The sequence below is a fragment of the Mytilus edulis genome, chromosome 10, assembly GCF_963676685.1.
Source record: "Mytilus edulis chromosome 10, xbMytEdul2.2, whole genome shotgun sequence".
NCBI classification, from domain to species: domain Eukaryota; kingdom Metazoa; phylum Mollusca; class Bivalvia; order Mytilida; family Mytilidae; genus Mytilus; species Mytilus edulis.
The window spans coordinates 57,409,363-57,421,424 of NC_092353.1; the positions used below are offsets into that span (position 1 = coordinate 57,409,363).

Below are 12,062 nucleotides of genomic sequence, written 5' to 3' on the forward strand. Positions count from 1 at the left end.
CATCAATCAATCGAATCCCAGTGATTTTATGTTTAACGCCATGGACATTCACAGAAGATATTGCTAATGCAATGCCAAAAAATGTATTGAAAGATAGTAGGATAGTAAGAATGTAACCTTTTAAATAATATATTATATTATGTATAGATAAAGAAAGCTCTATAAAGAAAATAAACGTAGACATGTTTTTTACATCACATACACAAAAATTGAAAAGAATTCACATTTAGTTATAATTTAATTTGTTGATGACAAAATCGATTTTCTGTCGATGTGTATACAATTCAAAGATATTTTCACAACATAAGATAACCTGTAGTATTAAGTTTGTTTAAAGGTTCTATGAATTAACTCAGATAACAAAGTAATGTCCGCTATTTGAGTGTAATTTTACCGTAAAATTTAAGAATTGAAATATCGTTTTTAATAGGTTGTCTACAAGTACTGCCAAATGTGCCCACCAAGCTTTGAATCTATTAAATAGTTATAGTTTTCTTTTGTTGCGCTTTAAAGGTGTATAGGTAAAAAAAAAACAGTACACATTTTGTTTTGAATATCACATACCAATGTCACAATGATGAAATTTTATGCGACTATCATACATGTGACAGGTTTAGCTAGTCATAAAACCCGCTTTAATCCACCATTTTCTACATGAACAAATGCATGTACTGCGATAGGAATATGACTTAGCATCCATTCGTTTGATGCCTCTGATCTTTTTATTTTGTTATTTGATTAAAAATTTTCCTTTTAAAATTTTCTCGGAGTTTAGTCTTTTTGTGATTTTACTTTTTTATAATCTTTTTCATTATAAAAACAAACATATTTGTTACAGATAAGCAATACATGCATATAGACAAAGCACATTAACAAAAATGAAAGACAAGAACATAAAAATGTACAATTATAGCTCAATAACACAATTAACCATCATTAGCTCTCATTTATATCATTAGGTCGATCTGGGGACATACTTACTTGACATGGCTGTTATTTTACTAATATAGATTCAAGTAAAACTTTTGAAAACTGTTCTTCGCAATTTCCCCCACCTGTTCATGACAAGGTTTCGATGAGACCTTTTCGTAGCAAAAAATATATGTTTAGGAAAACAAAGACGTGAAAAATGAATTAAGTCAAGTGGAAAGACAAAACATACAATGACCGATTTGGTGGTGTCTTTATAGTTTGCTTGACTTAATAATGTTACATGTATTAAGTAAACACTCTGTCCTATTCTTTATTCTTCTGACTTTATTTATTCCAAAAGTTATTCTATAATATCGCCTTCATATTGTTTGATGATGAGTTCTGAAGTCAATGACATTTTATAAACTCAAATGGTTGCGTAAACATTTAACGACTTCTTCATGGTCGTTCCATTCCGCCACACTTATATCACGCTCATGCACTTGTGCATTTGTATTTAATAACAATTTGACTATATTTAAATGACCTTTCATTGAAGCGTAGTATAATGGTGTACACGTATTTGCAGCGGAATAAGGATTTTTTGCAGGCAGATTGTGTCTAAGTAAAATTCTGACTACTTTCTCATGTCCATTAGTACAAGCCATATTCAAAACGTTTGAGCGACCACTAAGTTCGCGAATCAGCTCTAAAAGATTCGGTTCTTTTTTTATAAGTAGTAAAACTATGTCGGTATATCCATTTGCACAGGAATCTCTAAAAGTTTGGGTAAGATCTTGATAGACACCTTGTGTTAACAAAAACTCAACAATATGCAAATGACCTTTTTTGCAAGCAAGCTCAATCGGCTCAGTTCTTTGTAAATCAATGTTCTTTTGAGAGTCTACTAAAAACTTGACAATATTAAAATATCCCATAGAACATGCTTCAGATAGCGGTGTTTCAGTTTCGTATATTGAATATTCTAATAGTCTGTTCCACTTTCCAACAAGATACAATACAAAATCAACATATCCCATTTTACATGATAGGAGAAGTGGTGATTTTAAAGAATCTACATCTGATTCAGTCAAATGAACTTTAAGATATTCTATGAAGGCTGTTCTATAACCTTGATTTTTATTCTGAATGTTTGCGAAAACCCTTTCGTTCCCATTTCTTATTTCCTGTATAAGCCTAGCAAAGAATATTTCGTTATATGCCTTATTCAAAATTATAGAAGCACTTTTGACCGTTTCCTCAGTCACAAAAGATTCCAATCTAACACGGTTTTCAATAAAAGAATATTCCGTAAATGTTAATATACTGTGTATAAACCTACCCCCAATACATGATATAACAATGTCGCATATTTTGTCGTTTATAAACGACAGAAGATATCCTTCTCTTTTAACATAAATTCCTTCTATTGCGTCTAATCCTAACAGTAAAAACTTAAGGCTTGCCATCGGTGTATTTTTAAAATTTGACTCTGATATAACACTCCGTAGGCATGGTAGGATAGCATGATAACTAATACATTCACTTAAACCATATTTTGTATTGATTTCTCTCACAACCATTAACAGAGCAAGAAAGATAAACGATGGATTCTCCGACTCCCTCAAGGCACTTATTTGGTTGGTTATTATCTGGTCAGAATTTAAAATAAAATCTTGAATTCTGCTGCAAAAATGCTTTCTATATAACGTACAAAGTAAAGGCAGCTGCTCTGACCTTAAGAAATTATTATCCTGGTAAACGGTTTCCTCATCAGGAATATATAGGTCAAATATCTTCCGACGTTCATTAAAGGATAATGACAGTTCGGATGAATGTAAGTTACATTCTATAATAGATGGTAAAACGTCTTTTATCTTGCTCATAGCAAAAACATGTGGTCTACATGTGAATAAAAATCTAAAGTTTTGGTTCCTGGCAGCAAAATACTTAGCGCTATTTAAGTTTGAAGTAAACCTCATGTGATCGAAATCAGATATAGAAAATTTTCCAAAAAAATCGTCCAGAATGTACAAAATTTTTTTGTCGGGTTTTCGATCATCATCTCGTAATATAAAGTCCCAACTATTGGTTGAAGACGCGGAAATAACAAAATATGCATGGCTTTCCGACATACGAAGAGCTACGTACTGTGCCAACGTCGATTTTCCAGACCCACACATTCCAGAAACTGCAACAAACTGATTGTGTTGAATTGTTTCGAATATCGAAATCGCCGCTTTTGATAAAATAAACGTTTCACTGTTTAGTTGTTCCCTCCATTTTCTCTTAATTTCAATGTTTTGTTCTGCAAATACAAGTTTAATGAATAAACTTTAAAAAAACCCAAATATTATTCATTTACATATACAATGTACAAATAAAAGAACATAATCATTATAATTTGTAATAAAACTGAAACAAAATAAAAAACTAGCTCTTAACCTGTTTCAACAATTAAATACAATTATCTCGAGGTATCAACACTTATGGTCATATATCTGGTTGATATTAAAATAATTTAGTACTGCAAAAGCTAAGGATTATGTCACTGTTCATGACTTCAGTAGAAGTAATTAATTTACAATTTAGTCTGATAAAGAAACAAAAGATTATTGATTAGTTAAATTTTGACTACCGTTCAATAACTTTTGAGTACCCTTTCATCGATATAGTATCATCACTTAACGTAAGAGTACTCTACGTTACTGGCATCAAGTGAAGGCCCGAACAACTATAGTATACTGTTTTGTAAAAAAGTAAAACCTTTCTCCCATATTTTTTTTTGGAAAAGTAAGCTTAAATACAAAAACGACAGCGATGTTTGTCATGCTATAGGGCATTTAGTTTTAACCTCATTATCAAATAGGAACGGTATGTATAGGCATGATATATAGTTTTTAGTTATGGATAAACTGCAATATGTATACTTAAAATATGAATGTTAAAACACTTGCTAATTAAAGAATTATTCGAGAAAGCTTCTGAACTTTTACAAAACTGATGTAAAATGACGGTTGATATGTATACTACAAATGAGCCCCTTGTAGATAGTCATGACAGAATCTGACTTTAATTTTAACAACAAAATAACCATGTTCTTAGACCACGCATTATTGTTTTGCCTTATTTTTCTATTTAAAAAAGCAGATGATTATGAAAATGCCAAAATAATACCTTTTCTAATATAAAGAACGAATGATATCTTCAATTTGTCGTAAGAAGTTTGTATTTCATTCATGTTTTATAAGTATTAGCTGAAAAGGACAAATAAGCTCATATAAAACATTTCTTTTATTTATCACTTTAAAGTTTTCCATGTAAACTCGTTTTTTTCCTATTACATAAAATCATCGAATAAGCATTGGAGACTTTTTTATAGACAAAAGCAGAAGAAACTCAAAATACTATGAAATTAACGTTCCAAACCCAGCTTCACGCGATGAAAGAAATCTGAACAAAAAGGAGGTCCAAAATTCACACATTCTGGAAGTTCTAATCTCACTAAAAAATCAGATATTTCTATAATGAATACCAAAAAGATGACAACGAAATAATCTCAATTTTAATTAATTGCAATTTTGAAATCATTTCAAATAAAATAAAAAACGAAATAACTAGATCTTGAAAAAACTGTAAACAACTTCCTGAGGATTACTAAGGATAAAAAATTATAATAAACAAGAAAATGCTTATAATTTTATTAAAATTGTCTTACGCATGCTATAGTACTTTTCGACCATTAAATAATTGAGCTTGATGGAAATCAAAGGATTTTTCATTTTTTCAAATACTATTTCTTTTTTGATTCGTATGTCCTTTCACATTAAAAAAACCCAACTAAACAGTAAAGAAATACAGCACCTTGTATACTACAAATAGATGATGCTCAAGATCAAATTTGAATGTTACGGTCAGGTCATGTGTAAACTCCCAACAAATATATATGGCTTCCATTAATTATCTATTAAACGAAACATTATGATAACATGTTCAAAAAAGTTTATTCAGCCATAACAGTTAAAATGTGTTGTCATTTTGAAAAAAATATATATAATCAACATTTCGGCATGAAGTTAGTTACTTTTAAATTTCAGGTAGTAGATTCGTACTAACACAGTTCATCTTTCAATTTGTCACAAATGGATGAAGTGAAGCTGTTTGACCCTCATTTAAAAAAAAAGTAGAAGTCTTAATTTTGCAATTCTGGTATGTCGATAAATAAATTCGGAGGTATATATGAATTTTTGAGTCCATGACTTTCGTTACTCTAAAGTCATTTTTGTTAAGATTATCGACCCAAAAGGGTTTAAACGCCTGTAACTAGTAACGGTTTGAGTGGAATTCTTTTCATCTCAAAGATGAGAACATGCATCTAAGGTTAAATCAAAAGATCACAGACAAATCTATCAAATATTGACATGGCGTTTGCCGAGATTGTCAATGTACAATGCAGAAACATTTCAAAGGTGAAGCATGTTTAGGTATCGTCGAGGTATTATTCTGAATGTGCATGAATCACACTTTAGATTATAATTATTTGGCTAGAAATCATGTATGAGTAGGGTAAAGCTGCCGAAACGTAATATATACTCTAATCAATGCTCAAAGACGTTGCAACGATGTTGGTTCGAATTTCATATTGAATTAAATCATCAATAATAGCAACGGCATTGATTGTTAGGTTGATAAAAATATAGATATTTTTGGTTGAATTGAGTATAATGATAGACTTGATAATAATAAAAAAAAACAACCTAAAAACACTTAATAAGCCCAACTTGGTATAGAGGAAGCTAAAATCGGCATACAACTGAATTCATGAAATTTTAAAATTGTTTGTATGTACATTGAACGACAAATATATGTGACGTATAAAATTTTCTGACGTCAGATACGCAAATCAATGAATGTGTTTGTAGATAGATGTTTTTGTGTTCTGTTAAATTGTTCCTTTTAAAATTGTTACACGATGATGACTGCTGTACCCACATTTTTACTATTTTATTCATTGTGTCTGTTTAGTTAACGCATCATTGTAAATATAACGGAATTTGAAGAGACTGTCATCAAAGTGAGAGGGTTAAAGCTATAAAACCAGGTTTAATCCACCATTTTCTACCTTTGAAAAGGCCTGTACCAAGTCCGGAATATGACAGTTCTTGTCCATTCGTTTTGTATGTGTTTTGTTATTTGATTTTGCCATGTGATTATGGACTTTCCGGATTGATTTTCCTCTTAGTCCAGTTTTTTGTGATTTTACTTTTTAATCAAATTATTAATGGTAGTCCGTATACTTATTTTTAGTTCAAGTTGAAAATAAATCGTGGTAGCTTTTTCGAAGTATTAAAATCTAAACATAAATGAAATACAAATACTGACGGAATCTTTCCTTAGAAATGAAATGGAATTGCAATTCAGCCTCTTCTTGTTGTTCTACTCTTATCAAATCGATCTCCAATTTCTTTTCTTCTTTTATTCTATCAATTTCTTTTTTCAATCTATCAATTTCTTCTTTTATATTTCCATTTTCCTTCATCGAACTGTTCATCTCGTTGAAAATCTCACATAAAATCCTTTGATCTATATTTTCCATACTTTGTTTCTGGGTTTGACATTCTGTATACAATCCTATTCCCCCCAAGCGTTGAATAGCCTGTAACGATATGAAAAACATCGAGAAGGGCGAATAGCACTTAACATTAACAAAAAGTGATAATAAACCCTTTTATTTACAAGTGGACAACCCTTCGACCCTACGATATAAATACGACTGACCTAATGGCATAAACAGGTTAATCCTGAGATTGCGATATCTAAAATGTCTTTGATTTGTTCTATTTTTTTTTCCATTTGCTTTGTTATTCACAATTTTTTGTTTACTATTTTATGTTTTTAAAACTACCAAGCTGTCGCTTCGCATTTAAAAATCAGAGATTTTACAAGGTTCGAAATCCCCTTGTACCATTAGTTCTGCATTATACACAACATTGTGGTTTATCCAAAATTATTCTCTAAAAAAAGCCATGCAATTCTCGGGAATTTACTCTAAAACAGAAAACAATGTTATAACATAGGTAAAAATAACAACAACTTAAACTTCAGACTTGTTGAACATGTATGATTTTCGAAATGCTAAAATGCTGTTCTTACTTCATTTGACCTTTTAAACATTTTTGATTCTAGCCTAATTGATCATTCCTTTGTAAACGCAATACATGTAGGTGTCTGGTGTACCGAATTTTAATCTTGGTATCTATAATGAGTTTAATTACACACATGGTTTTTATTTTTAACCAAAAGCTAAAATCCTGTGTTATACTAGTTAAATTATTGTAATAAACATGTAGTAAAGATAATTTCTCTCAGACAAATGGATGGCATTAATGGACAATATATATTACACTATTTCAAGTTAATATGTCAGATTTTGATTGACTACAACGAATAGATAATTTACTACCTATGGCTCAGTAGGAGACAATTTTTTAAATGTCACGCCCTCCTGCAGACCAAAAAAAAATTGATGAGTTAAAGGACAGTGAATTGAATTTGCATTAATTATTTTAAAAACAAAGCTCAAGTTCTACAGTTTAGCCTCAGAAGTTTAGTTTTATCAACAAAAAAAATACATCTTGCTTCACTTTTGTTTTTCTAATACTAAACTGTAGCGTTGCTATATACATGACGTCATAGAGAAGTTCCTTCAATTCAAACTTTAAAAGACAATAATGATACAATATTCAGTACAATAAGTTAAATAACACATTGCTGAGAGGGTAATAGTGCAGATTGAAAAAACATGAAGGCATAACTCACTAAAACTTCTACACGTTTCTTTATGCCGAATTCGTCAAAGTTGTTATGGTAAACACGTTTTCTCAACCAGTAGAACTTTGTACTCTTGTTTATTTATCAGAGTTTACAATCCAGGGTTGTATGAATATATGTATGGTTTTCGGACCGGCAAAAATTCAACTTCTGGATAAAAATGAAAATTATCAGGAAAAAGACGCCAAGATATAGTAATGAGACTTATTTTATTATTTTGTTTTTGTTCGACGATCGACGTGAACGCACAGTCAATAGTAAATCACAGTAAAGTATTGTACATTGTGTATTGTACGACCATCTAAAATTGGAGGGAATCGGGGCAGTGGGTCTTTTTGCGGATTGACCTACGCTTTTATTTTCATCAGTTGCTACGCATACTTCCTTATTTTTACTTTTGTACACAATTGTTTCTCACATTTTTTGTTGCAGAACATTCATTTTCATCCTGTCTTTTGCATATTTTTTTCTTATTTTCCACTCTTACCATGAAAGGATTTTATTTTTTTAAGTCCTTCTGCCTTTTCCCCTTTTATTGCTGCGCTCTGTTTGTATTGTTTTTGGTCAAATGTAAGCATAGAATGTACTTAATTTGTTCTTAAAGAATTTTCATTTAAACATATACATGTACTTACCTGAGTTAAATCGGTCCAAATCGAATTGAATTCTTCTGTAGAAATTTCACATATATTCATGTGAGCACACTCGTTTCTATAATAATGCATTCTACCGAGATCAGCTGCTTCACTTGCGTTGTGTGGTTGAGGAGACTGATCATACACATCAATATTAGTTAAGTTTCTCAACAAACAAAGCATCAGTGATGTGTCAAACGTTGATGATGAAGGTTCTATGCCTACAAAATACTCAAAAAAGTTGTAACTGTGTGTAGTGGACAACCTCCAGTAAAGATAATGCCCGCCAAACACGTTCTAGTACTGAACATTTGTGTATTGCTATATGATAATGATATATGGTAGTGGGTGGGAATCTCAACTGTTATATATATATATATATTCCCTAACAATTTATGATAAACGTAGAGAATTATATGGTGCCCTTCAAATGTTTTGTTACGGCTGTTAGCTACTATATACGATTAAAGATGGGTCTCTGAACAGTTTTTGCTTTATTTATCAATTGATTATATAAAGGACGGGGCATAACACCAGCGGAAAGTCGATAGGACATATTTGATTCATCTAAAAAGTCAGAAAATCGCCCTGATCTGTTGCCGCCTTGTGTCAAATTTCAAAAGATAAATAAGTTCTGTTCATGAAAAGAAAATGTAAAACAAATCAATACTTTTGATCAAATGTCAAGGTCACCTGAGGATCATGACAATATCCCTCCTACGTTAATACAGATGCAATCCAAATACCACATGGTATGTTAAGAAATACAAAATGCTTGACCCTGACAAGAGAGTGTAAAAGAACAATAGAAAGGAGAACTACTGCTTAATGATAATCAATATATATATACCCTGTTTGACTGAAAATCAATATTCAAAAGTTAAATATTTGGAATAATAGGGGTCGACAAATTGTTAACCTCATGATAGATCTGAAAGAACTTCTCGCTAGGAATAAATTAGTCTTATAAAGATATAACATGATACTTTACTTTCCATCCAAAAAAAACTTACCAACTCCTGGATAAAGCAGATCCATTTGTGTCTGGCTCAAAACTCTTCTATTTTGTAGCTGTTTGATCTTTTTGTAGCCCTTATCAAGTGAACTTTTTAAACGCACAGGGTGAAATTCTCTATCAAATATTTTACGGACAGCACGTGGCGCAATTCCTGTGACCACTAGCTGAATAATTATAAAGTTCTTTTTCTCGTCTGAAATTGACTCCATGGCAAGTTATTAGTATTTGCTGCTGACGGTCAGACTTGTTTTATATTGTTGACATCTAAATAGATATGGTCAACTTTGTAATTGGGAAGTGAGACCAATTATAATATCATTTTTCCTGTAAAATAATAAAAATGAAAATACGTGCAAAACTGGTAAGCAACTAAACTATGACACCAAGTCCATCGTCCAATTATTATCTTATTTGATCAAGACGGCGGTACCACTGTTACATACTATAATATTTTTTGATTACAACATACGAACTGAAAATAAATGAAATCATCGTTGATTTGTACATTTTCTCTTCTATTCGTATACCTAACTATTTTTCAATTTTAAAAATGATAGAAGTAAGCCGAATTCCTAGATTCAATAAATATCTAGCTCGCTTGATATTCTTCCTGATAAAGTCAGTATCAAAAATAAAATGCGAAGTTATCTTATATATACTTCTAGGTTGAAGATGATTTTATGTTGTATGTCCCAAGAAAAAGAAAAAACAAAAAAAACAAAAGTAAAGTAAACAAAAAATATTTGCACTACACGAAACAACGTTAACTTTATGGTAAATAACAAATAAATTATTTTTTGTTTGATAAAAAGAACAAATAAATCCAATAAAATTGCAATTGCGACATCAATGTTCTCTTGGAAATTTAATAGAAATAACATCCGCTTAGGCCGCGACGTTCTTTGACGATTTCTTTTGCAAAATCAGGTAAAATCATAATATTGTTAAAAGCCGCTATTACATTTGAAGACTATTTACCGGATTTGTTATAACATGAGCAACACGACGGGTGTCACATGTGGAGTGGATCTGCTTACCCTTCCGGAGCACCTGAGATCAATCCTAGTTTTTGTTGGGTTCCTGTTGCTTATTCTTTAGTTTTCTATGTTGTGTCATGTGTACTATTTTTTGTGTGTTTGTCTTTTTAATTTTTAGCAATGGCGCTGTCAGTTTATTTTCGATTTATGAGTTTGACTGTCCCTCTGGTATCTTTTGTCCCTCTCTTTTGAATGCATGTAATATTTTGAATTTTTTTGTCTATCATTTCGACTCTTTTAATTTTTGTTTCTTCCGTAAATTACAACAAATATCCGATTTCGATTAATCGAGGGAAAAAAATAGAATTATGTCAATGCCCTCTTATAAGGTAAAGATGAGCATCAAAGGCACCTGGATTATAATTTGAAACGCCAGACGTGCGTTTTGTCTACATAAGACTAATTAGTGACGCTCAGATCAAAATAGTTATTAAGCCAAACAAGTACAAAGTTGAAGAGCATTGAGGACCCCAAATACCAAAAGGTTGTGCCAAATAAGGCTACGGTAATCTATTCCCGGGAAAAGAAAATTATAAGTAACAGCCACCTTATTGATATCTTAGTACAAACTTGATTTAGTCCTTTTGCAATGCAAACATAAAATCGTACAAGTCAGTATCATTGCTGACACATTATGCAAATCTGATTTTATTCGAAAATACATTACATTAAACAATTTAAAATCGTGATCGTGGTTTAGCAATTATACTAGATAATTTAGTCAGCATCTTATTTCAAAGCAATTGACATGTTTACATTTAACAAAAAATTGAAACCACTTTTACCGTTCAAGATATTTGTATATGTTCCGGTCTGTTTAATTTATCATGAATTTGAAATTCTGTTATGCATCGATCTTCTCTATTGTGATTTAATTTTGTTTATTCCCCGCTTGTTTATTCAAATTTAATTTCCAATAATTGCCTGTACTTCACTTACCATTGTAATGTTTAAACGTTTATTTGACTTATTTTATATTGTTTACTTCATCTGTAAATCCATGTAAATATAGTTTTAACTTACCTGGTAAGAAATTATAAACATGGCGGATTGTGTACATTATGTGTACTTGTAATTATTTCACACATGAGCGATCAGCTCTTTAACATTGATGAAATCGGTATATACACATTCCGGCAATACACCTGTTAAAATTTTCCTACAAACAAGTGCAATTTTCCTATTATATTTAGAGAAACTTGTTCAATAAATGGAAAAATTATAAAGGACATAATAATCAAATGAAAGCGATTAACACGCTATTGTGTATAAAGAGCAATACAACAATGTATTGATTTCTTTTTATAGTGTGTGATAACATTGTGTGAGAGAATTCGACGTTTGATGTACCACTGTTCACTCCAGTGCAATTTATGACAATACCACTGCATCAATCAGAATTATTTTTTTTGCAGTGTTTTAAGAAATGATTTTGCTTTGTTGTCGCGTATTATTTGTGAAACATTCAATGTTTTAAAAAGGCGAATTTTCTTTATAAAGTCAATGATTATGTTGACTTTGAAGGCCAAACTTTCTACAGCCTTAAATACGCTAATGAAAGATTCAAAAACTATACCAATACATAACGACATGATTATGAAATTATAACAAATCTATTGGTTAACAAAT

At 31.0% G+C, this 12,062-nt stretch overlaps 1 protein-coding gene across 2 annotated transcripts; it reads right to left on the minus strand.

Moving 5' to 3' along the window:
• Nucleotides 1-759: 759 nt before the first annotated feature.
• LOC139491527 (uncharacterized) lies at nt 760-11,691 on the minus strand. Of its 2 annotated transcripts, none has more exons than XM_071279263.1 (5): nt 11,457-11,691; nt 9,392-9,720; nt 8,379-8,599; nt 6,295-6,568; nt 760-3,220 (listed from the first exon to the last, which is right to left on the minus strand). In XM_071279263.1, the coding sequence occupies exons 2-5, from the start codon at nt 9,603-9,605 to the stop codon at nt 1,332-1,334; spliced, it is 2,598 nt and encodes an 865-aa protein (XP_071135364.1). In that variant the 5' UTR covers nt 9,606-9,720; nt 11,457-11,691; the 3' UTR covers nt 760-1,331. The 2 variants fall into 2 exon arrangements, with proteins under 2 accessions (XP_071135364.1, XP_071135365.1); XM_071279264.1 differs by having other exon boundaries at nt 11,373-11,464.
• Nucleotides 11,692-12,062: the final 371 nt, after the last annotated feature.

Coding starts and splice junctions, on each gene's coding strand:
- LOC139491527 (XM_071279263.1), bottom strand. CDS start 9,605: ATGGAGTCAATTTCAGACGAGAAAAAGAACTTTATAATTATTCAGCTA. Junction 8,600..9,391: donor TCTGCTTTATCCAGGAGTTG/GTAAGTTTTTTT, acceptor AGTATTTTGTAG/GCATAGAACCTTCATCATCA. Junction 3,221..6,294: donor CATTTCTAAGGAAAGATTCC/GTCAGTATTTGT, acceptor TTGTATTTGCAG/AACAAAACATTGAAATTAAG.